This window comes from Rattus norvegicus, chromosome 18 (genome assembly GCF_036323735.1).
Source record: "Rattus norvegicus strain BN/NHsdMcwi chromosome 18, GRCr8, whole genome shotgun sequence".
Classification (NCBI taxonomy): domain Eukaryota; kingdom Metazoa; phylum Chordata; class Mammalia; order Rodentia; family Muridae; genus Rattus; species Rattus norvegicus.
In genome coordinates, this window is record NC_086036.1 from 13,078,851 (window position 1) to 13,105,951 (window position 27,101).

Consider the following 27,101-nt stretch of genomic DNA (forward strand, 5'->3'; position numbering starts at 1 on the left):
AAGGTTGGTTGCTAAGGAGTCAATAAAATGCCCACAAACATTTAGTTATTCAATTTTGAATAAATTCTGTCTTATTGTAATGAACTTGTGATAGAAAACTTAAATTCACTCACACAATTTTCAATTCATAGAAGTGTTCTAGAATCATTTCACAGTGTTTCACGTTGTCTATACTATATGCTTTAACATCCGATGAAGAAGTAGACCTGTAAGGCACATCTGTAGAATGAAAATGTTTAGGCATCTATAATTGTAAACCTTGAGACAAGCCAGTCTATACGTTTTATAAGGAGGTCTATGAGAGACAGTCGAATTTGTACATAAAGTTTTATTTAAACTTTTCCCCTTCCAAGCAAGCTTCATTTACATCCTAGTCCTGTACAAAATTTACATCCTCTGTGACTTTTTATTCACTTTTTACTCTAGAAGTTTGCATCTCTCTGAAATACAGAAAGCTTTAGAGTTCTCATAAATGCTTTTATTTAATTTGGTTAGTGATAAAAAATAAAGCAAGGAACAAGTCTAAGGAAAAGCCGATACCCTTGTATAAACAGCGACTTGTAACAGCTGAGAATACAGTTTTGGAAACAGCTCGCTCTCTCTGGGATGCCGGTGGGCGTTTCTCATGTTCTTATTGTCTTTCTTTCTATATATTCGTGTGTTTTCAAGAAAAAGGAAATGGAAGCTGATTGCACTGGTTATGTATATATATTCACATATATATTTTTACAACAGATCCTTTGGATCTGAACATACAAATAAATACAAAAACAACAAAGATTGCACTTTTCTGTAGAAACGTTGTTGGATTCTGGTACGCCCAGCCACCTTGAGGTGATTGTGGAAGCTTCCCATGAAAGCATTTGTTCTTATCTGTGGCTACCCCTACTTGGTATTTTTAACATCACATTTGTTGAAGGTGGTCAACATTTCTTTGTGATTTAAAAAAATATTTAGGTGCTTGGAAGTGCCTAACGGTGTTGGTCAAACTCAGATGAGCTTGAAAATCTAATTCATGTTTTTCTTAGTTTTGCTTTTCTGATTGGCCACAAAGAGACCGTGTCATGCTCTCCTGATCCTTTTATGTTTTCAGTTCCTCAAAACAAGAATAAGTTACTCTCTTGACCAAGTCCAGGCATCTCCAGTGATAAAAAACAATGGGGTAAGTGGAAGAAGAATGAGAATCGGGAATCTGGTGCCAGACAGACAGAGGTGAGGAAGTGGGCCATTAGGAACTATGAGTTTGCAAGTTCATTTTTTAAAAAATAATTATTTTAAAAGAGTTATTTATTTTTATTTCACGTGTACAAGTGTTTTGTTTACAAGTTTGTAAGTGCACTGCATATGTACGGGTGCCCTGGATCTGGAGTTACGGATGGTGGTAAGTCGCCACATGGGTGCTGAGAGCCAAACCCAGGTCCTCTGCCTGAGAAGCAAGTGCTTTGAACCACTGAGCCATCTCTTCAGCTGGAAGTCATGTGTTTTAAGAATCAGAAAGATAATTGGGTTGTACTTGAGAGAAAGTTTGCCTTGTGTACCTGAATTTCTGAAAGTGATTTGTCAGTTTTTATTATGGATTAGATTGGGAACAAATTTCTATCTAACAGAGTTTCTGAGATAGTTCATGATGGAGTTGTTGGTCTTCTATCTTGAGGCAAATTGTCCTATGTTCACTACTTAAGATGCCCATAAGAAATGAGGAAGCATGAGTTTCTGGGAGCTGAAAAGCAACAGAGCGCACTTAGTTTTAATTTTCAAGGAGTATCAAAGACACACAATTAATTGTTCTCTAGCAGAGAACAATTACCAAAGACACCAACTCACTTTTTCCCGATCCCATGGTAAGCTGTAAGGGATAGAGAATATGACTGTGTGGAAACAAAGATGCCTGTCTTCCTTCTTCTGTGGTTTTCCTTTGCTACCTATGGAGTTGGTGAAGAAGCCAAGCATTTACCAATACAGAATCAAGTGACGCTTTCTGGAATACAGGGTGACCATTTCCGTGGGTTGGACTTTGAATCATTCATGTACAAAATATTTGCCAAATGTCCGAGTCTATCACATGCAGTTAGGAAACAATGCAACAATATGGATCTTAGGTCTCTGGGGCCAGGCTTCCGTGGCTTATCTTTTCCTTTTTGAAAGTTCAGCTCCACGTGAGTTTGCGTAAAGGTGGAACAAGTTCAAACCGGCCTGATATGGAAGAGTCTGTCACCACAAGTTGAGTGTCATCTGGGTTGCAAACAACAGTCTCTGCTCAAGGCCGGGTCTCTTTCTTCTGCAAGTCACTTTTAAGTCATCAGAAACCAAAGGTTAGGGCAGTTGTACCATTGGAATGCATGGTTCACGCAGGACAGCACACCGCCTGTCCCTGCATTCTAGGTGTGGCACTATGCCAGGCTTTCCTGCTGTCATTTGTTGTAGGGCACACAGGCTGGTAGAATGACTGTCGCACAGGCTGGGCCTGCCAGAGGTTCAGCCACATCGCCTTCGAGTTCTGTCCAGGTTCCTTTTTCTGGACAATAGCAGATTGTAGAGGACTTGTAGGCACCCTGGAACAGCAGAGCAGGGAGAACTTAGGGGAGGGTATTCAGAGCAGAACAGCAATGTTACTCTCCAAAGGTACACCGAGGAGACCTCTGCTCAGCAAAACACTTCAGATCAACTCAGTGGGCTTTCAACTGTTACATTCTATGGAAGTATTTGAAATTGACACTTCAAAATCTTGTAGATGTGTGTGTGTGTGTGTGTGTGTGTGTGTGAGTGTGCTTGCATATACATATTTGTGGAGGACAGAAGACAACCTCTAGCGTTGCTCCTAACAAATCTCTACCCATTCTTTCTCAAGACAAGATCTCTTCTGGACTTGGAACTTGCCAAGTGGGCTGGTGTTTACCTCATCTACCTTCCTTATGCTTACACTGAAATCACAGGCCAGCACATCTAGCTGATTCATTTTTACAAGAGTTCTGGAGATTAAATTGAAGTCTTCAGGCAGGCAAAATAGGCCCCTGTGGTATATTTTTGATGCTAATGATCAAACTCAGATAAATACCTAATGCTCAGGGTCACTTACAAATAATTGACCCAAAATGGGAATTTTCCAGTTGGTTTAAATTAAAAAAAATTCACATTTCTATTTTAAAAGCTGAAATAAAGTGGATGCTAGATTGCTACATCATTTCTTTGGTTTTATGACTTTTACTGGGGAGAATGGAGCCAAGATAGCAAGGCATTTTAGTTCTGAAAACATCTCCATATATATTGACTTACTTATTTTCAAGAGGCCACACAGCAAATGAACAATGGTTTGAATTTTGGCATCTTTGTCAACTTTAAGGCTAATGTTTGAGTAATATTTTCCTTTCCAAATTCAATCATAGGAAACAAAATCTTCAAAAATTAAACAAACAAACAAACAAACAAACACCTCATGGTATTTCCTGAATGTATATTCTTGATGTCTGCTTGGACGCATCTCTACTCTTGTAGTGAGTGATCTGCTCCAGTCAACAGGCACATGTCTGAAAACTTAGGTTTATCTGTCAACTTACATTTGCCGTTATAGAACTAACTTTTAAAAGTGTCTCAAAACTTACAGCATAATCTTGCTTGGTACAACTAATGTTAAAACTCCAAATTGATCTTCTAGAACTAACAGCGATAAACAAGGCAATATAAAAAGTCATTACTGAGAGAGTAATCAAACTGACCGCTAGGCTGGAGCTATTTCCTGATATTTAATCTGAACACACAGCCTCCTTTTTTCAGATAGTTTTTTCTTCCCTTCCTTCCTTCCTTCCTTCCTTTCTTCCTTCCTTCTTTCCTTTCTTTTTACAGAAAAATAGCATAAACACAAAATAAAAATTATAAATAAATAATAGGAAGTTAAGGCCTAGTCAACTCCCGACTAGCATCTAGTCTGCAGAACTATTTTAAAGGACAGTACAAGAAGGTTATTACCATTCACACAGTGTGGGGTACTCTGGGTGACAATGAGACTACTTTGTCAACAAGTCAAGAAACTAAAAGTGGGTCAGAGGTAATGTTCTAGACAGTGGGGATCTATGGAAGATGATAATCAAATATTTGCGAGACTTACCGGGTCTTGATTTGAATGTTTTGATTTCGAAAATACAATTTTTAAGACAATAGGAACAATTTAAGTTTGGATTGGGCATAAAGCGACTGTTGTAACTCTTTGGGTATGATAAGTGATTGTATGTTCATATAAGTGAGTAACTTTTCAAAAGATAAATACTGAGACCTGTAAGGTGAAATAGGACATTGTGGATATGATTCACATGTTTTTCAGTCAAAGTTAAAAGAAAGGGCCTGGTGATGGCTGATGTCACTGGGTGATCAGGAAAGGGGAGTCCACTGTCCTTTCATTTTTTATTTATGTTTGGAAACTTTCAAGATGGGAGTGGTGAGAAGCAAATCTCATGCCCTAAATAGCATTCACAGACATTGAAGAAATAATTTCCATGCTTTCCCTGTTCTAGTCAGAAACTTTTCAGACTTCCCTATTCACTTTCTACAGAATACACGGAAAATCATTTCATTTGACTTTGCGTTGGAAAACCAGAATCAAAAACACATGGATGTAGGGGCAAGCTGGAGATGTGATGCTGTCAGGCAGGTGGGGGGCCAGCAACCATGTCTACTGCATCATGCAGTTCTGTCCCCTGATCACAGTTCTGTGCCACTGCACATAAACCCTACATTCTTAAGGGTACGTCCAGCATGATGGTATACCGGGGGAAACAAACAGAAGCGAGCACACACAGGAGGAGGAGGGAGAGAAACAAACATACCATACTCCAGCTGTAGCCTCCAACTAGATAAATGCTGTCATCGAGCACCGCACAGCCAGGCCCACTTCGACCCTCCAGGATGGGTGTTTGGAGTATATTCCACTGGTCACCTTTTGGGTCATAGCACTCCACAAGCATGACGTCTAGGTGGGAGAAGCCTAGGTGACAGGAGGAGGCGTCATGGAAGAAAGAGTGACTTCCACAGTCCATTTGAGGTTATTTCGTTTTAAAACAGTGATGGAGCTAAGAAGTAACTTGGAAGACAATGCAATTGTGATTTTGATGACATAGATGCATAATTTCTTTAGTGAAATTGGGAGACATCAAAAACTTTTAAAAACAAACAACCCACAGTAGTCTTTGGATATTTTGGATTAACTAAGCCTAAGCAGGTGTCCTAAGGTTGATTACACAGGGTAGACCTTATTATAATGATTTATTATATATTATTTTAAAAGGTTTAAAACAACATAACCAGCATGCTTGTGCTTTATAAAGGTGCCATCTGTATACACATGCATGTGCCTCAGAGCTCAGACTTTCACAGACGAAATCTTATTGCTTTTCCTAAGTATTTAGCTCTCTCAAAATAGTTTAATCAATTAAATTCATTGTTCAGAATCTTAAGCCTTTCCTAGAATCTGCCTATGCATATGAATAACTTCAGTGAGTAGAGGAGAATTTTTCAAGGATCAAGGTTTCGGGCTGGGACTCAGAGCTCTGAGGGTCTTCGTCTCTGCTGCCTCCCTACTTGTGTGTGTGTGTGTGTGTGTGTGTGTGTGTGTGTGTGTGTATGCACAAATGTGTGTCCATGTGACTGTGTTTGAGTCTGTGTATGTGAGTGTTTGTGTTTGTGGGAGTGGGTGGGGGGAGGCTAGAGATGAACCTCAGATTTTCTTCAGGTGTGGCCCACTTCAGTTTTTGAGACAGGCTTGTCCAGGTAGACATGAAGGTTCCACTAGGACCCAGAACCTACATTGTCCTTGGTGACCTTGACACTACCCCAGCTACCTCCTATAAGAGGTAGAAAGAAGAGCACAGGGCTGTAATCTCATCACTCTGGAGACCGAGACAGGGTGATCATGGTTTCAAGGCCAGCCTGGGCTACACAGTAAGAAAGAGGGACAGTAAAGATGAAATTTTGTCTACTTAAATGCATGTTATGGAATTTTAGTTGACAATCTATCTATAGGTGTACATTAATGGATACCATGAGTCTTCAAACATAGTTGAAAAGACAAATTCAAAGATATAATTTTCATTCTTGAGAAAGCAAACATGTTATTTCAGGCCACTAGCTTCGTATACAAAATAAACCACACAAGCGGTGTTACAATAAAACAATATGCCTACTGCAAATTTTATATCTACTAAAAATGAGCATATGGGAAAAATTCTATACCCTGAGACTCTCAGGTGTTGTTCAGGGGCATATGCACCTTCTCTAGGCCTCATTTCATACCGGGGATGTTTGAGTACAAGGCTCAAAAAAGGATAGAGTTATTATCCCTCTTTTACAGACATGCTGAAATAAACGTCTTGAATGAGATGACACAACATTTAATTTATTTCAAACTTAGATTCTTTTCATTATGTCTCTTGAAATTATTCACACACATACACACACACTACATACACATATATGAGAGAGAGAGAGACAGAGAGACAGAGAGACAGAGAGGGAGAGACAGAGAGAGAGAGAGAGAGAGGGAGAGAGAGAGAGAGAGAGAGAGAGAGAGAGAGAGAGAGAGAGAGAGAGAGAGAGAGAGAGAGACTCTCTCAGGTAGCCCAGGCTGGCGACCAATGTGGTATGTAGCCAGGGATGACCCTTTGATTTGCTTCTACCTCCTCAGTGCTGGGATTATGGGTGTGCGTCATCGTGTCTGCTTTCTTTGCTGCTGGGTTTTTAGTCCCGAGCTTTATGCATCATAGCTAGGCAAGCAGCACTAACGAACTACATCCTCTACCCTCCACACTTTTGATGCATGCATGCCCATGCTCATGTGTGAGCTTTCCCATGTTTCCTGACTCAGCGTGTTAATCTGCAGTCTCTCTGTCCAAGCATAATCTTGAGTATAAAAGGCACTAAGACATAATAATATCTTATGAAAATCAAAGGAGAAAAAAAATCGAACTTTATTTCAAAAGATGGATCTAAAACATTGAGGTAGGGAATAGAGCATGCATTGAAATTGAAGGACCAAACAGAAAAGCTGTGGTAGGTGGAGAGAGTCCTCTCCCACTGTGGGGACACGGAGGTGAATGGCATGTACACAAGCACACATAGGATATCAACTTTTCTGGGTGAACATGAACTCAAATTATAGACTTAACAGTTAGGCTGTCCATAGATATAGAGCCACCAAAACTAGATAATATTGATGAAGCTGCATGCTGACAGGAACCGGATATAGCTGTCTTCTGAGAGGCACAGCCAGAGCATGTCAAATGTAGTGGCGAATGCTAGCAGCAAACCATTGAACTGAGAACAGGACCCCCTTTGGAGGAATTAGAGAGAGGATTGAAGGAGCTGAAGGGGCTTGCAACCCTATAAGAACAACAATGCCAACCAACCAGAGCTCCCAGGGACTAAACCAATACCCAAAGACTAAACATGGACAGATCCATGGCTCCAACTGCATATGTAGCAGAAGATGTGTTTGTTGGGCACCAGTGGAAGGAGAAGCCCTTGGTCCTGTCAAGGCTGGAACCCCCAGTGTAGGGGAATGTCAATATCGGGGGGTGGCTGGGGAGGGGGAACACCGTTATAGAAGAGGAGGCGGATGGGATAGGGGGCTTATGGCCTGGAAACTGGGAAAGGGAATAACATTTGAAATGTAAAAGAAAAATACCCAATAAAAAAAGAAAAAAGAAAAAGAAAAAAAGTTAGGCTGTGCGATTTTTATTAAATTTATGGGTAAATATGAATTAGAAAAGCTGCCCACGTCTAACCTTCCTCTAGACTCCTGCTCTGGTAGGAAAAGTGAACACGTTGGCTTTACCACTGCCAACACAGCTATTTCTGCTGCACTCAGGAGCTGGCAGTGACTTTAGAGGTCAATTAGAGCAGTTTTATAAGTGTTGATTTGAGCAAACTTAGATCCAAGGTAGGTCAGGTAAATTTCAGCATCATGAATCTGTCCCCACCCAATGTGGTGTTATACACACTGCAATTCTATAAAGTGACATAAACTGTGAAACATTGTAGTTACCAACTTATCCAGGGAAGGAACGCAGCCAAGCAATGGCTTTACAAATACTGTGCTTTGAAGTCCAAAAAAGCAATTCAATGTGAGAATCATAGATCATTTGATATTCAATACTTAAATCATTCTAAATTTAGACAGCAAGTTTTCTCTTTGAGAAAAAAATCCATACATTAGTTCTGTAAACCTGTGAGCACAGTTCTTTATGGTTGCAGCAAAAAACAATTTTCTGGAGGACAATTCATTACTACAATTTTGGAGATAAAGAGTAATTTATTTCACCGGCTTCACTGTTCTGACAAATTGTGCTTTTTAGTTATTAATGCTTCTGTTTCTCCCTAGACATTCATTTCTTTAATGTGCACAGTAACTTAAACATAATCCTATCTGCAGAATTAAAACACAGTGAGTGCAGGCTCCATGGAAGTGTTAATTTACACACAGTAGATTATAGTTGGTCAACATGCTTTTTACATACTTAACTGTGACTATCTAATAAGAAAGCTCTACCAAAGAGCATGTGATGCAAATGCTACTTGGACATAGAAACACAAAACAAAATGACAAAAACAAACAAACAAGAAAACAAACAAACAAGAAAACACCTTTCAAATGATTCCCTCCAATTGCATACAAGCGATCGTTCATCACAGCCAGAGTGTGGATGGCACGCTTCGTGTTCATGTCTTGTTTGCGGGCCCAGACATCCATGACCGGGTCATAACAATACAACCACGGGACATACTCTCCGTTGTGCACTCCCCCTGTGAAGGACAGACACATCTGGGTCAAGTAAGTGCCTTGGACGGGGGACTTTGCAAAGAGAGATGGAAGAATGGCTTGCCTGAAATGTATATTTTCCCATTGTGCACTGCTCCTGCGTGGGCTGCCAGCGGCTGAGGCAGAGACGACACATAGCGCCACTCGTTTGTGTCCAGGTTGTAGCACTCCACACTGGACAGGTAGCCAGTTTCGTTCCTCCCGCCGATCACATATAAATGCTTGTCCAAGCGACATGCGTAGAAACTGGCTCTTCTAAAATGAAAACAACAGCTCTCATTATGTCTCCGGAATATCATTTGAAATGCGGTAAGGGTTAATCTGCTGGGGAAAGGGGGTTAAGTCTTCAGAGAGGACTGTGAACCTTTGACCACTACTCATTTGCCTTCTAAATCCACGGCTATGCACAGCAATCCTATGCACCACTCACTCCAGTTAACGATTTTGCTGTTGAAATGCAAAGAAACGAGAAAGTCGGTAACACTTTGGGTCTGCCCTGGCTTTTTAATGCGCTGCTCAAACGTTCATTAATGTTAGGGATGTTTGGTGCTTTCTTAGGATATCATAGTTCAGTTAGACAAAGTGAAAAATGAGGTAGATAATGTAACAATAATAAATTATCTTGACATTCACTTTCTTTATGGTCCTTCAAGGGTCATTGTTCCCAATTTATTAGAAAACTGCATCATCAAAATTTCTCTTCAATTATCATTTTCCCCTCCTAGTACGACTGCAAATAGCATAACTTTTGTGAACTTTGTATAGTCTTTCTATATATTTGCCTTCTAACATATATATATTTGCCTTCTAATACCAATTATAGGAATTTCATCTACAGAGCTTTGGCTATCCTAACAAGGCTTCCAAGCGATTTTAGTTCTCTGATCAAGAGAGGCTACTGACAGCATGTGTCTGCTTTACTTTCAAAGGCAAAATGTACGAGATTCATTGAAAGAATAGGTGCGCAGTTGAGAGGTAAGCTCTGGCTTAGGAAGGAGATACTGAGCAGCGGATTCAGGCTCTCAGTAGAAGAAATGGAAAGAAGGAATATGAAAACTGTGCTGCGAGTTAGACATGAGGAGCAGGAAAGATGAGAGGCTCCGTGGTCTAAGACATATGGCTATGACACGCAGACCTATGATGACCAGGACGGCAGACCTGTGGTCCAGTACTGAATAAAGATTATTGCTAAGTGCCAAGACCCTGAAGGGCATGATTGACACTGGATTAGTTAATAGACTATAAAAGTTGCTGCTAAGAATCTTGGGCAGCATCACTAGCAATGTGGAGGGAGCTGGGGATTATTTCTATCATGTCATCTATGTTATTTGCAGTTTTCTAAATTGTGCATATGAAATACGGAAACACCTGGGAGCAAGTGCCTGCATCCTGGTGAGCACTGTGTGACTTACAAAACGGGACTGTCTAGTATGTTTTACAACTTGTGGGACTTTGGGTGTAGTACACAACTGCTGTCAGCATCAGATCGCTCTCCAATGCCGTGGGGACAGTCAGGACCCTCCCCCCAGGGTATGCGCAGTTATGCACCCACATTTGTTTCTTTCCAGAAACCGTCAGGTCATCTTTACCTGGATAAGTTTTTAAAAGTTGGTTCTCATGAACTCTTCCTAACAGAGTCCAAGGCTCTTACACTTGTGCTTAGGACCAGAAATGTTCTGTGTTGCAGGAATCTTTATATTTAGAAATATTTGTATAGAGAAGATGGGGAAGGGACCCCAATCTAAACATAAAATACATTTCAGTTTTATTACTCTTCATTCCATCTTTAGACAAGTAGTTCCATGCACAAAATATTCTACTGTATAGTATCCACTGAATCCAATTAGCACTGCCCCTACGTCCTCAAATTCAGGCCACATGCATGAAAAATGTGACAGCTACCAATGGCGCTTTAGCTAGGGATGGGGCTTCCCATCCATGCTTCAATTGTAACTGGCTTGATCTTGTTCAGCTCTCGGGGAGATAACCACAGCTACAGTGAGTGCATGGCCACAGCTCCACCATGTTCAGATGACAGCATTTCCCAGTCTTCCTTCCCGTCCTCAGGTTCCTATAATCTTCTGCCCCACCTCTAGCCCACACCTTTAGTAACATTCCCTCAGCTTCCATGGAAGGGAGGCTGATGTAGATGCCATTCATATGGCTGAGTGCTCACAATTGCTTATTCTCAGTGCTTTTTGCCAGTTCTGAGTGATTTTACACAATAACTTTCAGTGTGCTTGTGTTTTACTGTGTGTATGTGGGCTGAAGTCACATGTAAATCACATTGGCTGAATTTCAGATTACAGATGCTCAGCTTGTGATAATGAAATGGTGGCCAGAATGCCTTGTTCGCACACATGATTAATCACTGTTTAAGTGTAATGCTGTTTGGAGACAATGCTGTGTTCAGCTTTTATCATAGTCTTACATTGTTCTGATAGTCATTATTGATCATCTTAGGCTGATATTTTAAAAAGTTCTCTTTTCTATATTCTATCCATATTTCTTACAGAAATGTCTGATGTGGACTGTTTGGAAGGCCATAGAGAACAGGAACAATGGAAGGAGAAAAGTGAGACAGAAAATAAAAGATTAGACTACGTAAAGTGAAGGCTATCTTTTGGGTCCAGAAACTTCAATACTGGTGTGTATGTGTGTGTGTGGGGGAGAGAGAGAGAGAGAGAGAGAGAGAGAGAGAGAGAGAGAGAGAGAGAGAGAGAGAGAGAGAGAGAGAGAGAGAGTTGCAAAATAGGGTTCAAAGAGCTGGTCCACTGAATTCTTTCAGTTGGATAGACAGATTCCAATTGCTTTCTAATGAACATGATCTGTCAAAAATTATTTAATGCTATTTTCTTTTCAAGTTTAAAAGTTTCATTGAAAATAATGGCTCTTTAGAAGACACACATCTCATTACATCATGGAGACAAGGCAGGTCAGTGTACATCTTCCAGATGACTCTGTGATAGGCTTGGGGGTCTCTGAAAGGATACATTTACTGACTGCACTAGACAGTCACCATTGTATAATTGCCCTACTGACTGTAGGTTGGGAATGGTGAGTTCTTTTCAGTACTGATCCAGAAGATGATAGGTAATCCTGATAGATGTTGGGGTTGTGAGGAACAGTGGGGAGATGCCCTATGGCAGTCTGAACTCCCCCTTTCTGCTCTACACTTCAGTTTTCTCATTTTGTTCTGAACTGGTTTCTTGACCTCTGACACCAAACCAGCCTATCAGGACTGGTTTGATAATCCTCCTGTACTCCTGGCCCTGTACACACAGTGGATTTGGGATCCAACATCAGCAGATATCACTTCCTGCACAAAGTGCAGTCTGTGCACTGTAGAAATCCCTATAGTGAGGCTGGTGACTCTCCCAGAATCTCTCTCATAGCTAGCTTGTGCATTCCTGAAATACATTACAGAAACAAGGGCTTGATGGTCTGTTAACACTGAGTTCCAGGCTCAGATATTACCAGACTAGTTTTTCTCTCCTCTCTGTAGAAAAAAAACACACTTGGCTTATGCTTTTTTTGAAGGGTTAGTTAAATATTAAATATTCCTTAATGGAATTACATGGTCACGGCGTCACATTGTTCATTTCTTCTTCTCACGTCTCACTCTCACCTCCAGAAGCAATATATAGCACTTCTGAGATAAGATCATAAAGGCTAACAACTTACAAGTATTCTTTAAACTCTGCTTATTTTAAGATCTTTAAAAGTCCTGCTAATCCTCATGATGATCTATCAATATGCCACTCCTATTTATCCATCTATCTTCTTTTTTTAAATATATTTTATTCTTTTTATTGACCCACTGTTGGAAAGTTTTCCCCTTACTGTTTTTAAGTATTCTATTCTAATTTTGATGTTTGCTCGTTTTCTATATCCAGGCAAGTTTTCTAGCAGCAATTCAGTCACGAAAGTTTTAATTTACAGTCTGTTCTGCTTCCAATGGTGATGCACAATTTGTGAAAGTGACAAACCAACGAACGACCCAACTTGAGGCTCATGCCCTGAGAGTAAGACTGTGCCTAAAACAGCCTAGATTACCAGGAACCAGAGGCTGGTCAGGGTAGAACTACCCACAGTGCAGTGCCTAACCCAATTTCATCAAAGAAGAGTTATTGAGCAAATGATGGGAGCAGTTGCAGAGTTCCACAGCCAAACACTAAACAGAGCCAGTAGAACTCTGCAGAAGAGGATTGCAGGTGCCAGGGGGTAAAGCACGCCATGAGAACAGAACTCAAGAATCAACTATCCATCTATCTTCTCTCTCTTCTCTCTCTCTCTCTCTCTCTCTCTCTCTCTCTCTTTCTCTCTCTCTCTCTCTCTCTCATCTATCTATCTATCTCTCTCATCTATCTATCTCTCTATCATCTATCTATCTCTCTATCTCTATCTATCTATCTATCTATCTATCTATCTATCTATCTATCTATCTTCAGCATCATCTATGTATTTGCCATCTATCACTTATATATCCATCTGTCATCCTCAATTTTCTATCATTTATCTGTCCATTTATCATCTATGTATATGTCTATGTAATATCATCTGGCTGTATGAAAGGATAGTTATCCAGTTTGCATTGTTGACTTGCATCATCAAGTTAATAACAAGAGATTTTTGAAGCTGAATATTGTCTCCCATAGTTTCCCCAATAATATTTAAGTTTGGAAGTGTCAAGGGAATGCTAGCTTCTAGTTTTTCACTCAGTGAAATGGAGAGCTGTTGTTGTTCCGAAAGTGCACTTTTTCCCACGTCTTATAAATTAGCTAGGGAGTAAACATTTCTGCTTTATTACTCTAGATATAAAATGTCTATTTTACTTTAAAAAAATAGAAGCTTCCAAGGCATTTCTCTTATTCTAAGTTTTCAAGTTTTTCTCTCTCTTGAGGCAGAATCAAGTCCTAAATCTAAGACCCAGATAGTTCATCAGTCCTCATTTTTTTATTATTATAATTTTATTAAATGTATCCATTGATAATTTCATGCATGTACATAATGCACTGTGGCTACTCTTACCTTCACCTAGTCCATCTTCCCTCCACAACCCCCTCCTTCTTATACATTTCTTTCCCAAGTGCATGTCTTTTTGTTTCATTTTGTGACCCATTGAGTATATCCAGGGCCCTCCGCTGAGTTTGGAACTGCCCATTGGGTCCCGGTGGGTTCACATGTAAGTACGTCACTGGGCCTGTCATCAGCCAATCACAGTCGGGGCTTACGGGGGTATTACCCTTCCTTGCTGAACTATTGGCTATTGGAGGATTCTCGGGGGAAGTAGTCATTGCTTTCCACTGTGTGCATTTAAAATTGTATTTCATTCAATCTTGTTTGTAAATTCATAGCTGGAAAGCATGGAGTTTGTGAGGTCATCCATGGCTGAGTAAGCCAAGTGGGCACATGTCTAACTCCCTGCTGAACAGGAAGGATATTCGGCAGCCTTATTAGACCGCACTGGAAGAGCTGACGAGGTCAAAGGGCCTAGGAGTCAGTTCCTGCTCTGTAAGGGCGATTTACCCGAGATGACTTACAACACACTTCTCTTATTTCTCAACCAATCTGATAACTTCTCAGCCTAAGAATGTCTCAGCCCTTTGGCGGGAGAATAATAGAAACAGGTAGATGAAGAATTTCTGGTTTGATTCATGATCTATGTCTTGTAAAATTAACTTAAATGTTTCAGTAAGTATCTCTGATGTCGGATTGCTCATCTGTCTTGGATTTTTTCCTCCTGTGTTTAACGACCATGTACAGCACCAGTGGCCATTGCTATTTCGAATGGAAGCTTGGCAATGGCAGGAGACACATTTCACTCGAAGTGATGGATTGCTGCGTGGGCCAACCAGCCTACAGGAGAGATGGCACTAGAAGAGGACTGGGCATTTCTGAGCCTACAGGAGAGATGGCACTAGAAGAGGACTGGGTATTTCTGAGGTCTGTATTTTCCTATTCAGCTCTGGAAGGAGTTATGCACTCTATCCGGTTGATTGTTCTAAGTCTTAAAACAAACAACGAAAGAAAGAAAGAAGACTTCTTTTACTGAGGACCTGACATGATATACCATAATGACTTCGAGAGAAACGCTAAACAGTCCATCCTGTCAACGGTGGCTGCCGAGCGCTGACAGACCATGGCAGTTCTTTTCGTCAGGTCAATGAGCTGCTAAAAATTGTCTAAGTAGGACCTTGCCATGATAGGCCACCCTGCCTCAGAGGAAGTCATTATAGACCATCAAGTAAACAATACACATTCTAAAAAAAATTACTAATTAGGTTTGTAGCAATACTTTCCATCCTTAGGGGCTCTATAGTGAGATAATTGACCGCGACGTGAGTTATGCCTCCCAAGCTGAAGGCGTGAAGGTTAATTATCATGGCGTACAGCCCCCAGCAAAGGGGATGGTGGTGATGAGACAATGACATTTCAAACATGTGTTGATGCTTCTTTTGCAAATAGAACTTTCTAGAATGGTTTTGATTAAAGGGCAAAGTGAGACAGTTACGATAACAGTTACTAGGAGCTCGAACCCAAAAGGAAGTTCTGGAGTGCACTAGAGAATGACAGCATGAATGGCTCCTGTGGTTTGTCAGGATACTGATTGACTTGGCAGTATTCTTGAGGTACAGTGGAGAGAATGAGAGACGTTTTCTTAAACAAGCTCGCTGGGCTGAACACAGTGTCTGGATCTTTCCAGCATATGCTGTGGAGTCCCTCAAAGAGTCTCACTTTTTATCTTATCATTTCAGAGGATTATTTATACATGTGAAGCAGGGTCTGGCCTCCAAGTCATAATCTCTCTGAATCAGGCTTCTGAGCCTGAGATTGTCCACATGTACTGCTGTGGCCATCTAAGAGGGCTTTAATTCATTCATACCGGGTGGGAGATACTGAGTTTCTTAATACATTTACATAGATTCCCACTGTCCTGCTGCACAGATGCCCATTTTGGAATAAATGCTATAATCATGAAGATTACCTTTAGCATGAAATCTATGCTAAAGATCTACTTTGATCTCAGTGCAATCTACTTGAATGATGAAATGTGAAGGGAGTTCATTCTTTTGAACAAGAAAGAAAACGAACACAGCCTACTGCTTTTTAAATTCCTGATGATGAGGAGAAAAGAAATTGGGGTTTATTGTCATCTTATTGGACGATTTGCTTAAAAGGACGTCAAAAGAATTCAGTGATTAACATCTAACATGCATTTACATTACCATGTGCATACAAAGGCATGGCATCATGATCGAATACAGAAATAAAATATTCATACATACATACATTACCCATGCTGTTCTTTGGTATCTAAGAGACGAGAGATAAATATTCTGTGTTTGAAAATATGGGATGACCGTTTTTTGTTTTGTTTTGGGGAATAGGGTCTCATATACTTCACTGGCCTTGAAATTACTGTGTACTTGAGCCTAGCCTTTTAAGTTTTAGCTCATCTTACCTCTATCTCCCAGGTGCTGGGATTACAGGAGTGTGCCAGCATGTCTGGCTAGGATTAATATTTTAAAGCTAGTAAGTGACCTATGCTTGATTTGCACACATAAATGATCCAAGTTCTTGAAATATTAAACTTAAATACAAATTTAAATGTCAAATCTTCAAGTTTTAATGTTAAATATTAAATCTAATATTGAATTCTTTAATATTTAATATAAAAGCTTTTATGTTGCCATGTAGACTGCTATGAAGATGGCAGACTAAGTTTTGAGGTCCTAGATACATTACCATTGATAAAACCATATAACCATATAACTAGTGGCTACACAGTCATTTCCAACATGTTATTACTATGGTCAATGATACATTGCATACATCTTTATCCTCGTGTTAGGACAAATAATTCATTTATTAGTTTCTTCTGCATGAGCAACGTGACTTGGGTAAGCCGTGGTGAGCACGTTTTCTCCTATGACTTTCATGGACTCTGCTTAGCATTCCTCATCATGCTTCATCCATATTTCTGTATATGTAGATAGCAGTCCTACATGTCTCAGACAAAAGAAACAAACACTTACCTTTCTTGCATGGGTGGAAGTTGAATCCAACTATTAAATCGGGGATCATATCGGCTGACAAAATTTGTACTATGTTTTCCTGTAAAAATACATTTTGAGATATTTAAAATTTAGATTTCTTTCTTGATTTGCACATTTATCAGTTAAAAAAAACTCTGTTCTCAAGTATAGGAAGCATGAATTAAATTCAAGGGCCTGGTAGCAAAGTATGAGAGGCAGGAAGTCCTTTCCTCAAATATTTCTTCTTTTCTCATTCTCTTAATTGTTGTAGACTGACTCATCCTGATCAAACACGCCAAAAGCATGTTTGCTTAACTCTCAGCATAGCAGGATAAATTTTTCTATGTTATGATATTTTTATGTTTTAAAAACCAGACGTTACTGTCCCCATTTTAGAGAATTCCTTGTATGATCTCTCTGGCTACAATTTTTGTCCTAAAAATATTAAAATGTATTTTCTAGAGAAATAATAAGAGAAAAGTAAAATATTTTCCATATACTTAAGCCCCCCACTTGCCCAACTCCTCACTATTAGCATTTAATTTTACTGACTCAAAACCTGATTGTGGTCTCCCCACAGAAATAATAGCAGAGGTGATAATGGGCTGCACTTATTGCAGAGGCTCTGTGTGTGCATCTGAGAGAGGCGCCACTGTTGTGACGTAAGCATGAGTGCTGAACCGGGAGGCAAGCCTGAGTCTTTTGAGCTGCTTAGCCAGCTTATCCCCTCTGTTGAGCTTAAAAAGCATATTAGCACTTCCAAGATATTAAAATGAATCTTATTTTGCAAACATATTGCCATCAAAACGAGAAATGCAAGCGAACAAGCACACAATGCTTTGTGTGTAGCACTAGAGGTGGAAACCGACTCACACCCAAGGCCTCAGCACTAAACACTGCCTTTGTTCATGAGTTGTAATTAGGCAATGGTACCAGATTTCTCCCCATGAAGAGATAGAATGCACACACATGTATGTTCAAATGGCGGAGACACGGTCAAGTTTGAAATCTACTGTACAGCATAGCATCTCTTTTTGTACAAGAGAAAGTGCATCATTAAGCATGGCTGTCTGATTTTTAGCCTGAGTGAATGGCTTGAAGGTTGCACACTCTTTGGATTGACAAAGACTAAGGAGGAAGTGAGCAGAAACTAAGGAGTAAGTTATGAACTCAGTTTTGTTCTTTTGCTTTTTTTTTTTTTTTCCAGTGAGACAGAGCAGACAGCTCTATCTTATTGTTTCAAGGGTAGGGTAAATAAAGGGTCATAGGGGCACAGGTGGAATGGGCTGAATGGTCATAACACGGTACTTAATTATCATATGGGCAGGAGAAAGAAAGCAGGACTTAGGTACTGACTTATGCAGTGCTTACAGTGAGCTTCGTGCAGGGTCATTCTCTGAAGAAGGTCAGGCATTTGGGCTCAGATTATAGTAATTTCCCTAATACGATCAGTTTTGTTTTTAACCCAGAGAAACCTACAGGCTGTCAAAAGAGGATAACTGCTGACCTGGTGGCTGGATAATGTTTCCACTGCAAGTTTAGGAGGCCAAGGTGCAGAGTTACTATTTCAGTGTACCAGACTGGAGGAAACCACTTAAGAAAAGAGGTTGGAAAAGTAATGTGAGGTTGGAGAGTTATAATAAATTTCCCATAAAGCAAAAAAAAAATAGAGGTTGGAATTGAAAGATTTAGAAGTGACCTCTGGGATAAGAAAAAATAAAACAACAAAGGAAAGAATGATATTTTGAAAGCCAACCTAAATAGTGCTTGTGAGAGAAGGGAACAATCAGCTGAGACTATGAAGGGTGGCTCTGACAAGTGTTCCTACAGTTGAAATGTTGAAGAAAGCCAAGAGAGACAACTCAGGAGAGACTAAAATATAGACAATGAGGTAAGAGTCTACACAATGCTTCCCAGCACTTCTTAAACCAACAGAAGACTAAACTAGAAGGCACTGATCAAGGAAGTGTCCGGTGGTCATTTTTAACTTTTTAAGCTCAAGAATATGAAAAGTTCTTGGACTTAGGCAATAGGGACCAAGAATCAGATCTTAGATCCATATAGAAAGAGCTACAAGAAGAAAATACGTAGTTTATGCTGGGAAGTCCGAAGTATCCTTAGAAGTCTATGTGTTGAAAGCTTGGTCTCTAGTGTTGTTGGGAGAAGAGTGGACCTTGAGTGTGTTAATGTCATCAATGGACTAATCTATTGACAAGTTTATCATCATGTGGACTAGAAGTACATGGAAGAGAGAAGCCAGGTCCTTGCTGGAAAGGGTGACGGGGAATGATCTTCTCAAAGATATCCTGGTTTTGAGTATATAGAAAATTAATGAAACCAGTCAAAAGAGATGTCAAGGGATTCTAGAGATTGTGTGATTTGAAATCAGAGTTCCTTCCCACATGTAAGTGTTGACAAGTGATGACAAATTAGTTTTATCTGGTGACCCACAGAAAGATAATAATGGTAAATAAGAGTGGCCCAGAAACTTCAAATAGGGAGGTTCCAACTCAAGTAAGGACTATGTTCAGAGCTGGTGCTCAAGTTTCTTGTTAATTTTGACAGCATCTGAAAACTACAAATGTTCACAAGAGTCAGAACCCTTCCCACCATGCATAAGACTGTTTCTCTGTGAAGTTTGGGTCAGAGTTTCTGCTTGGAGGAAGGAATCTGCCATTTCTGGTAATGGGGTGGGGAGGGGCTTTATGGCTGAGTAGCAGTGTTACAAACCAGAAATCTCCATTTCTTGTAGAAAGGAACTGGAACTGATTCAGAAGAAAGGCTCAGTAGAGCCTAGTTTGAGATTAGAGAGTATCTTCAGAAGCAGGGATGGTGGTGTGCAAGAGGGACAGGTTGGGGACTGGAACTATAAAAAGTTCTGAGAGTGGCAGAAGAGAAGCAGAAGAGGAGATAATGAGCCTCATGAGGAATGAAAGTGTGTTAAAGTAGACTTTATTTGCTGTCATGGGGCTTACTGTTGAGACTCTTCTAGAGGCTTCAGAGTGTTGGCTACATATGATGGAATTTCGGAAAATAATTTTTTCTTCCCCGCTTCTCTACCCTCTACCCATCTTTCTCCTCTTTTCTTCTATCGTTTCCTGTAATTATTCTTCTCTCACCCCACTCAATTCTGCCTCCCATCTACTTCCCTCCCCTCCCCTCTTCTCTCCTATCCTTGCTTTCCTTCCTCTATTATTTTTTCTTCCATTTCCAGTCCCTTTCCTTCCCCACTTCTTTCTATCATCTCTATGTCTTTCCACTCCTTTTTCTTTCCTCACTCTTTTCCATTTTCCTTCCTTTCACTTGTCTCAGATTTTCCTTCACCATCTGTTCCAGTAGTGTTTCAGGAGCTGTCTGGACTGGCTTCAAACCTTGGATCCTTCTATCCCCTATCTCTTAGCACTGAGATTACAGTCCCCCAACTCCCATGTCTGGGTCTTCACTTTGTTTCTGATTTTTCTTTTACTTCCTTTCTTGCGATGATGGCCTACCACCAGACACCATTGATGAGTATTAGTGTATGAAGAGAAAAATGAGTAAATGGGGGCAGTGTCCAGCCAATGGTGGGGACAGAATAGGGAATATAAACCCTCTCTTAGTTGTTTGAGGAGTTAGTTCAAGTGGTAAATGTATACCAAGTTTCTATGTATTATGAAAACATCTATGGATATATTCCTATTACTACGGCATGGGACAAGTTGACAGAAGGTAATATTTACACTATAGCTGAGTAGATATGATGTATATTGGTTATTGGTACAGTAATTAATATTAGTTTTTTGATATCCATTTTTGGTCATGTAATCAAGACCATCAATAAATGAAATGATATTTCTGCTTGATGAAGGGCATCCTTATGTTTTATGAGCATGATCTGAAATTCACAGTTTTGTATTTTGCTCAGGATGTACTTCTCATAAGCTAGTTTCATATGAATTAACATTGAACTTGAGTTCTCATCTTTAGAACAGTTATGTGTGTGCGTAACAATTGAAGCATCTGTTTAATTGTTCTCTTGTATAGCTATTACATAAAAGTATTTTATATTAGTATAATATATTTATCCTTTGTGTCAGTATTATTTGCACAGGGCATGATAATACGAAAACTCCACATTTATGAGTGGTTCTAGTCTTTTTAATGTTTTTACTGGTTGTGGAGTTATTAGAATTCTTTGTGAGCAAGTGGAAGCTACTTCCCATTGAGCAGCACTTTTTAAGACCAAAGGCAAAAGCCACAATTATTTTTTAAACCATGATTGACCAGATCAATGAGAAGTACTTAGGTGAAAGATGATGTAATAGTCGTTTTGAACCAAGACCATAACATCAGACAAACCTATGATGGAATCAGTTCTTTTCCTCTTGTGAACAGTGTATTCCTAACAAGATACTCTTCAGGGCTACTTTCTTTACATAGAAAAACTGGAGCTATCATAGATTATGTCTCACGAGGTGTTCCTGAGGATAAATTGAAATTTCAACAAACATCGTCTGGCTGAAATATTGAGTGCTCACCTATTGTCAATACTATCAGAGCCTACTGTGGTTGACCAGATGGACGGAATTTGTAGCCACATGCAAAGTATTTGTGGTACTGTGATAGTTATGGTATGTAGTCAGTTCTCTCAGAAATAGATGCAGCCCATTTCTTAGCTGTAATGTTGGCTGATCATGGCCACAGATACCTTGCCTTCTGTTTTTAATCTTCCACCTGAAGAAGATGCCAGTCAACAAATTGTTAGATCACTTTTATTTAAAATAAATTTTAATTGACACAAGGAACCAAAGGCTACCTTACTTGCCTCTGATATAACCAGTTCCCCTCTGTTTAAAGAAACCACATTTCCATTTGGAAATTTCCAAGATTCTAAAAAGGAGCTTTATAGAAAGAGAGAGCTTCCAGGCCTGTGACCGTGAGTAATGGTAAAGTTAACATACTAAAACTTCACTCTAAGCTTCCTAGCAGCTAAAACAGAGAGGAGACAGTTATTGGCTTGACCAGTGATGCTGATCTTGCACACACAAGCACACCATGACTTGGCGCTCTGGCGTGACAAGAAACTGTCATGTAAGCATCCACATGATGCACCTTGAGTTTCCAGTGAGTGACTCTAGCAGTAAGTATGGTTTGGGGTTGATAGCCTTTTTGCCAGTGTGTTCATGCAGGGCTTTAATCCTGGATGCTGTTTGCTTCAGATGTAAGTAGAGTGAAGTCAGTACAGTCAATTAATTCAAAGAAAAAAGCCTCAATCCTCTTGACTAGAGATTAGAATAGCCTCAAAATTATCCCCAACTTCCCATCTAGTTCTCTGGGATACATTTTTGATTTGATGTTAAAAAGCAAGCAGATAACAGTTATATGTTCTGGCCTATGCTATTGAAGCGTGTGTGTGCATATGCCTATACATGTGTGTGTGTGCGTGCGTGTGTGTGTGTGTGTGTGTGTGTGTGTGTGTGTATGCAGGTGCCTACAAGTGTGCAGGTGTGTGAATGTTTGCAGAATGGAGAATCCAGAGGTCACACTTAGGTGTTGTTCTCCAGGTGCCTTCACCTTGCTGTGACAGGTTTGCTTGCTAACCTGGGCTTGAACAGGCCAGGCTGGCTGCCTAGTGAGGCCCAGAGATCCACCTGTTTTCAAACCAACCCCAGCACTAGAATTAAAAGCTTTTACCGCCAGACCTAGCCTTTTCTATGTGCCCTGAAGGTCAAAGTCAGGTTTCTCCTGCTAGTGCAGCAAGCACATTACCATCTGAGGCCCCGCCTAGGCCCCAGGAGCTGTTTGATCAGTTGTTGATTAGGATTATTCTTGGACTCTGATTTTTAGCACTGTGCTAAAGTAAACAAGTCAGGTATCATGGCCCATACCTGTAATCCTAGCTCTTGAGAAACTGAGGCAGGACAAACCTGAGTTTGGGGATACCCTGGACTGTAAAGTGAGACTGTATTTTTTTCTTTTTTAAAGGGAAGGGACATTTGTTTGCAAAGTTTTCTGTTTTGTTTTGTTTTTGAAAGCTGAGTTGTGGTAGGGAGGATTATTATTTTAACAGAAGCCTGTAGAGGAATGTTGGGAAGTGCTTTGAGGTCTGAAATAGGACTTCCTAAATTCTTTTCATGGTTAGTTTTTTAAAAAAAACTATTTATTTATGTGTCTGTATGTGTGTGCTTGTGCATATATTGTCTAGTGTGTGTGTGTGTGTGTGTATGTGTGTTAGGAGGTGTTTCGAGCATGCGTGTCATGTTAAATTTGTAGAAGTTAGGACAATCTGTGGGAATCTGTTCTCACATTCTACCATGGTGGGTCTAGGGATTGAACTCAGATCATCATACTTGGCAAAAAGTGCCTTTCCTAGCTAAGCCATCTTACGGGCTCAGTGTTTTAGCTTTAATTGGCCCTCCCAAGAACGTTCTGCAGACTCTGTGCTTAACTAAATCCAGTGGCTGTGCGAGAGTGATTACTTATGGACTTCACAAAGGTCTGATCCCTTCCCTTTTAATGCTGAGGTACAACAAAAATGTAGGGCCTCAAAACATCTCCTTGGTGTGTGTGATCTTGTGCCTGTGTATCAGGGTGGGTGGGGGGCATACATATGTGAGCACTTGTATGTGGATATCAAAGGACAAGCTCAACTGTTATTCCTCTGGAATTGTTCACTGTACCCTTTCAGGTAGAGTCTTTCACTGGTCTAGGACTTACCAAGTAGGCTAGGTTGAGAATCTAGGCATCCCTAGGGATCCCTTTCTCCTTATCCCTGGTGTTTGGGTTGCAGGAATATCCCACCATCCCTACCTTAATTTCTTTTTTAACTCTGGCTTTGCTCTGGGGATTGAATCAAGTTCTTGTGCTTGCAAGGCAAGCAATTTATTGACTGAGCTGTCTCCCCAGCCCTCTCCCCTTCTTGTGAGTGGGCAGCCTGGCTTGTTTTCATTTACAGTTTTCTAGAAGGAGCAGATGCTGCGATTTTTACACAATTTACCTTGGTGCAGATGCCGAAAGAGAGCATTCACAATAAAATATATACAGTATATGTAATTTCAGTGGGATATTCTGGGGTTTTAAAGTAGAGCTGTGTACCTGCAAGCTGTTTTATGGCTCCTCAGTTATAATTATCTCTGTAACACAGAAGGCTACAACTGTGGCTCTGCCCTCACTTGCAAGCTTTCCAGAAAATATTCTGCGAGACACAGTGTTCTTATGGTTTTTTTGAAATGTGTATGAAAATGTCTCATTTCATTAGGAAGGAATCACAGTTACGGGAAAGATGGTGGACAACCTATGGAGGCCATGCTTGTGAAAGCTTCAGTGAGGACAGTGGGTGCTCTGGGTTTGAGGTCCTACCTGCTGCAAAGGAACTTGAATTAGAGTTCCATGTTGCATGAGCAAGAGAGTGGTTGTTGCAACCTTGTTCTTATATAGACAGAATGGGAGGAGAGTGGTGGGTGAAGATCTGAACAGCTGCAGCTGACTCAACCTTCCCCTGGGGAGTCCTTGCTTCTGCTTGTGGCATTCCTCGGGGGATGGATAAGGACAAGGGGTGGGCATCACTGTGAAGCTAAGTCCCCAGAGAATTGGCACTTGAATGCTCTGTTACATATGTCCTCAGCTAGCTCCATGAGTATCCTCCCTCCCTCCAGCAGCTAACCTCATGCCCTCTCCATTTGCCCATGTTACACAGAACTGTATTTTCAATATTAAGTATAAAAGGGATGGATAGTAGTCCTTCTTACAGTGTATGTACTTGTTCAGTATTGCTGTGGTAAATGGGCGAACCACTGTCCACCCAAAGCTCATCGGCATGGTAACGCTTTGGTTCACAAGATGATAGTATTAGCAGATGGGACGTTTAGGAGGTAGACCTAGGGAAGGTCCTAAGTTCATCAGAGCCAGGCCCTCAGAAGGTATTGTGGGAGCCCGGCCATGTTCTCTCTTTTTTTATGGCTCCATTGATGGCATCACTGAATCACTCCTTCTATGTTGGGTCACCAAAACTGAACTACACGTTGTGTACCTCCAAAAACTCTGAGCTGGATGAATCTTTTCCCTTTACAGTTAGTCGCCTCCGACACATCGTTGTCGTTACACAAAGCTGAGCTGTTCAAAGCAACTGTTCAATAGTTACCATTTGGGTTCCACTGGTCCTCTCCACCCAACACGAACAGGAAGTTTTCTACCTCTACAACGCAGTGGTGGGCACTGTTGTAAGGCATAACTGGAATCAAGAGAAAAGGACATATAAAAATTTCCAATACCTCAGCTTACCAGCTCTGCATGTCACCAAACATGAGACTCCATCAACCGGCGGCAACCACGTGGCTACCCACAACTCCTGTGATCCACGCGCCCTGACTCAGTGGTGTGTTGCCAGCAGTTTCAAGCCCAACCCCTTTTGACTAATTTTGCATAATGTTATTCCACGGATTAGTCAAGAACGACCTGCATGCTGCTCGTCCTCCAGCTCGGCCCAATGGTGGGGGATGGAGTTTCTATGGCAATGACTGACACTCCCAAATGGTCAGGGCTGGCAGCTACTTCTGAGAGAACTAGCTCTGAATAATGTGGAGCAAATGCTGGCAATCTTTCCACGCAGAGCCTGGGCTGCTGTGTGGCTCTCTACTCCACAGCATTGAGCAGGCTGGATTTCCATACAGTTTTAAGTTTTTAAATTAAGGTCCTGCTGATTTAATGCCTCCTCCAAATGTATACGCTTAATTTCCTGTACAATGTCATTAGCAGCACAATCACACATTTTCCCTCTTTGTGCATCGGAGCTCTTCTGTAGCAGAGATGAGAACTGTCAGGAGTGCCATGCGTGGCCATTTTCCCGCACTCTCCTTCTGCATCCAGCCGCAGAGGCTGTGTGGAGGGCGTTATTCATAAACCCACCAACGCCAGGTTTCTCTGACATTTGCATCTCCTTCGGAAAGTCATGACGTACCGAGCAGGGTGCTGCTGTCACCTTTGGTGTTGTGCAGTGTTGGTCCCTGCTGGTATAATCACAGGGTGACTGTGGCTGTGTGCAGCATTAGTTATCATATGACATGCAGTGGTCTGGGCCCAGTGACACCAGTAGGAAAAATGATGCCCTTGTTCAGCTCATCATATGGGCACCTTAAATCTAGGTGAGGACAAATGGGGAGGTGATGTGCCTGTTCAGGCAGGGACCTTATTGCTTGACACGGATCAACAGAGCACTTAAGAAACCAGTGCGGTGGGAAATCAATATGAATCCCAGCCAATTCTTACTCTGCGCTCCTTTGCCAATGCAGAGAGAGAGAGAGAGAGAGAGAGACAGAGAGACAGAGAGAGAGAGAGAATGCCTATTGCATACCTGCAGAATAACCTATCTTATATCTGACTTATTTTGAGGGTTTTGGTTTAATTATCTCCTAGCTTTCTCAAGGTATGACTCATACTGGCATATATATATATGGCTTTTAGAAAGAGAACTCAGTAAATAGCTCTATAAGTACATTCTTTAAGCTTCTTACTAAAGTGCCCAAAGGTTGTAAGAATTCTGATCCATTAATTAATATTTATTGTGACTATTCATTTTCTGAAGTTAATAGCTACCAGAAAGCATTCATATGTATATGTTTAATTTAGGGAGTTGAAGAAAGGGGGCCTAAAGTGGCTTGTGCGAGCTACATCGGGGGACTTCTTCATCTTAAGAATGTTCCTAGAGCCCCAATGCTCACTTTAGTCTTCAGAGAATGCCCTCGACAGATAGTTCTTGTTGACTCAGAATTCCTTGCTGTAGGTTGGTTCACTGAGCAATTAAGTTTGACTATCCTTTGAGGCTGTATTTTTAAAATCAAGTCAATTAAGTCACTGCAGTTTAAATGACAATACTTCTTCTAAACCACTAGAAGGAAAACCAGGCTACCCCATCACTTGCTGTGACTGGATGTTTCAGACTCAGCTGACTTAATGACCTCTGACCTGTGAACTTAGGCGGCATTAGCTGCCATTGTATGCATCTCACTGCGTGTGACATTGTGCAGAAATAGAAGCCAGTAGATCAGTTTACTTACGCCATGGCCAGCCATCATGCTACATAAACTTACTTTAAATTTTCGATTTGCTAGGTGTCCAAATCTTTTTTTCAAATGGTATTTTATTCTCTTTAGCCATGAGCCCAACCTCATAATAAAACAAAAATCTCTGAAAATGTATCAACACTTGTGTTTGTTCCCGCTGTGCTTTGTTCCCATTCGGGCAAAAATTAAGTGAAGGAAATAATACCTGATTTATTCCTAAGC

General features: G+C 40.7%; 1 protein-coding gene across 2 annotated transcripts in view; it reads right to left on the reverse strand.

Moving 5' to 3' along the window:
* Positions 1-308: 308 nt before the first annotated feature.
* The window catches only part of Klhl14 (kelch-like family member 14), a 113,570-nt gene continuing 86,777 nt past the window's right edge, over positions 309-27,101 (reverse strand). For both annotated transcript variants that reach the window (NM_001108885.1, XM_039096999.2), the window contains 6 exons: positions 24,962-25,051; positions 16,843-16,921; positions 8,868-9,058; positions 8,629-8,787; positions 4,818-4,975; positions 309-2,552 (listed from right to left, as the gene is read on the reverse strand). In NM_001108885.1, coding sequence (NP_001102355.1) covers positions 2,412-2,552; positions 4,818-4,975; positions 8,629-8,787; positions 8,868-9,058; positions 16,843-16,921; positions 24,962-25,051 — 818 coding nt within the window. In that variant the 3' untranslated portion in view covers positions 309-2,411. The remainder of the gene's footprint in view (positions 2,553-4,817; positions 4,976-8,628; positions 8,788-8,867; positions 9,059-16,842; positions 16,922-24,961; positions 25,052-27,101) is intronic.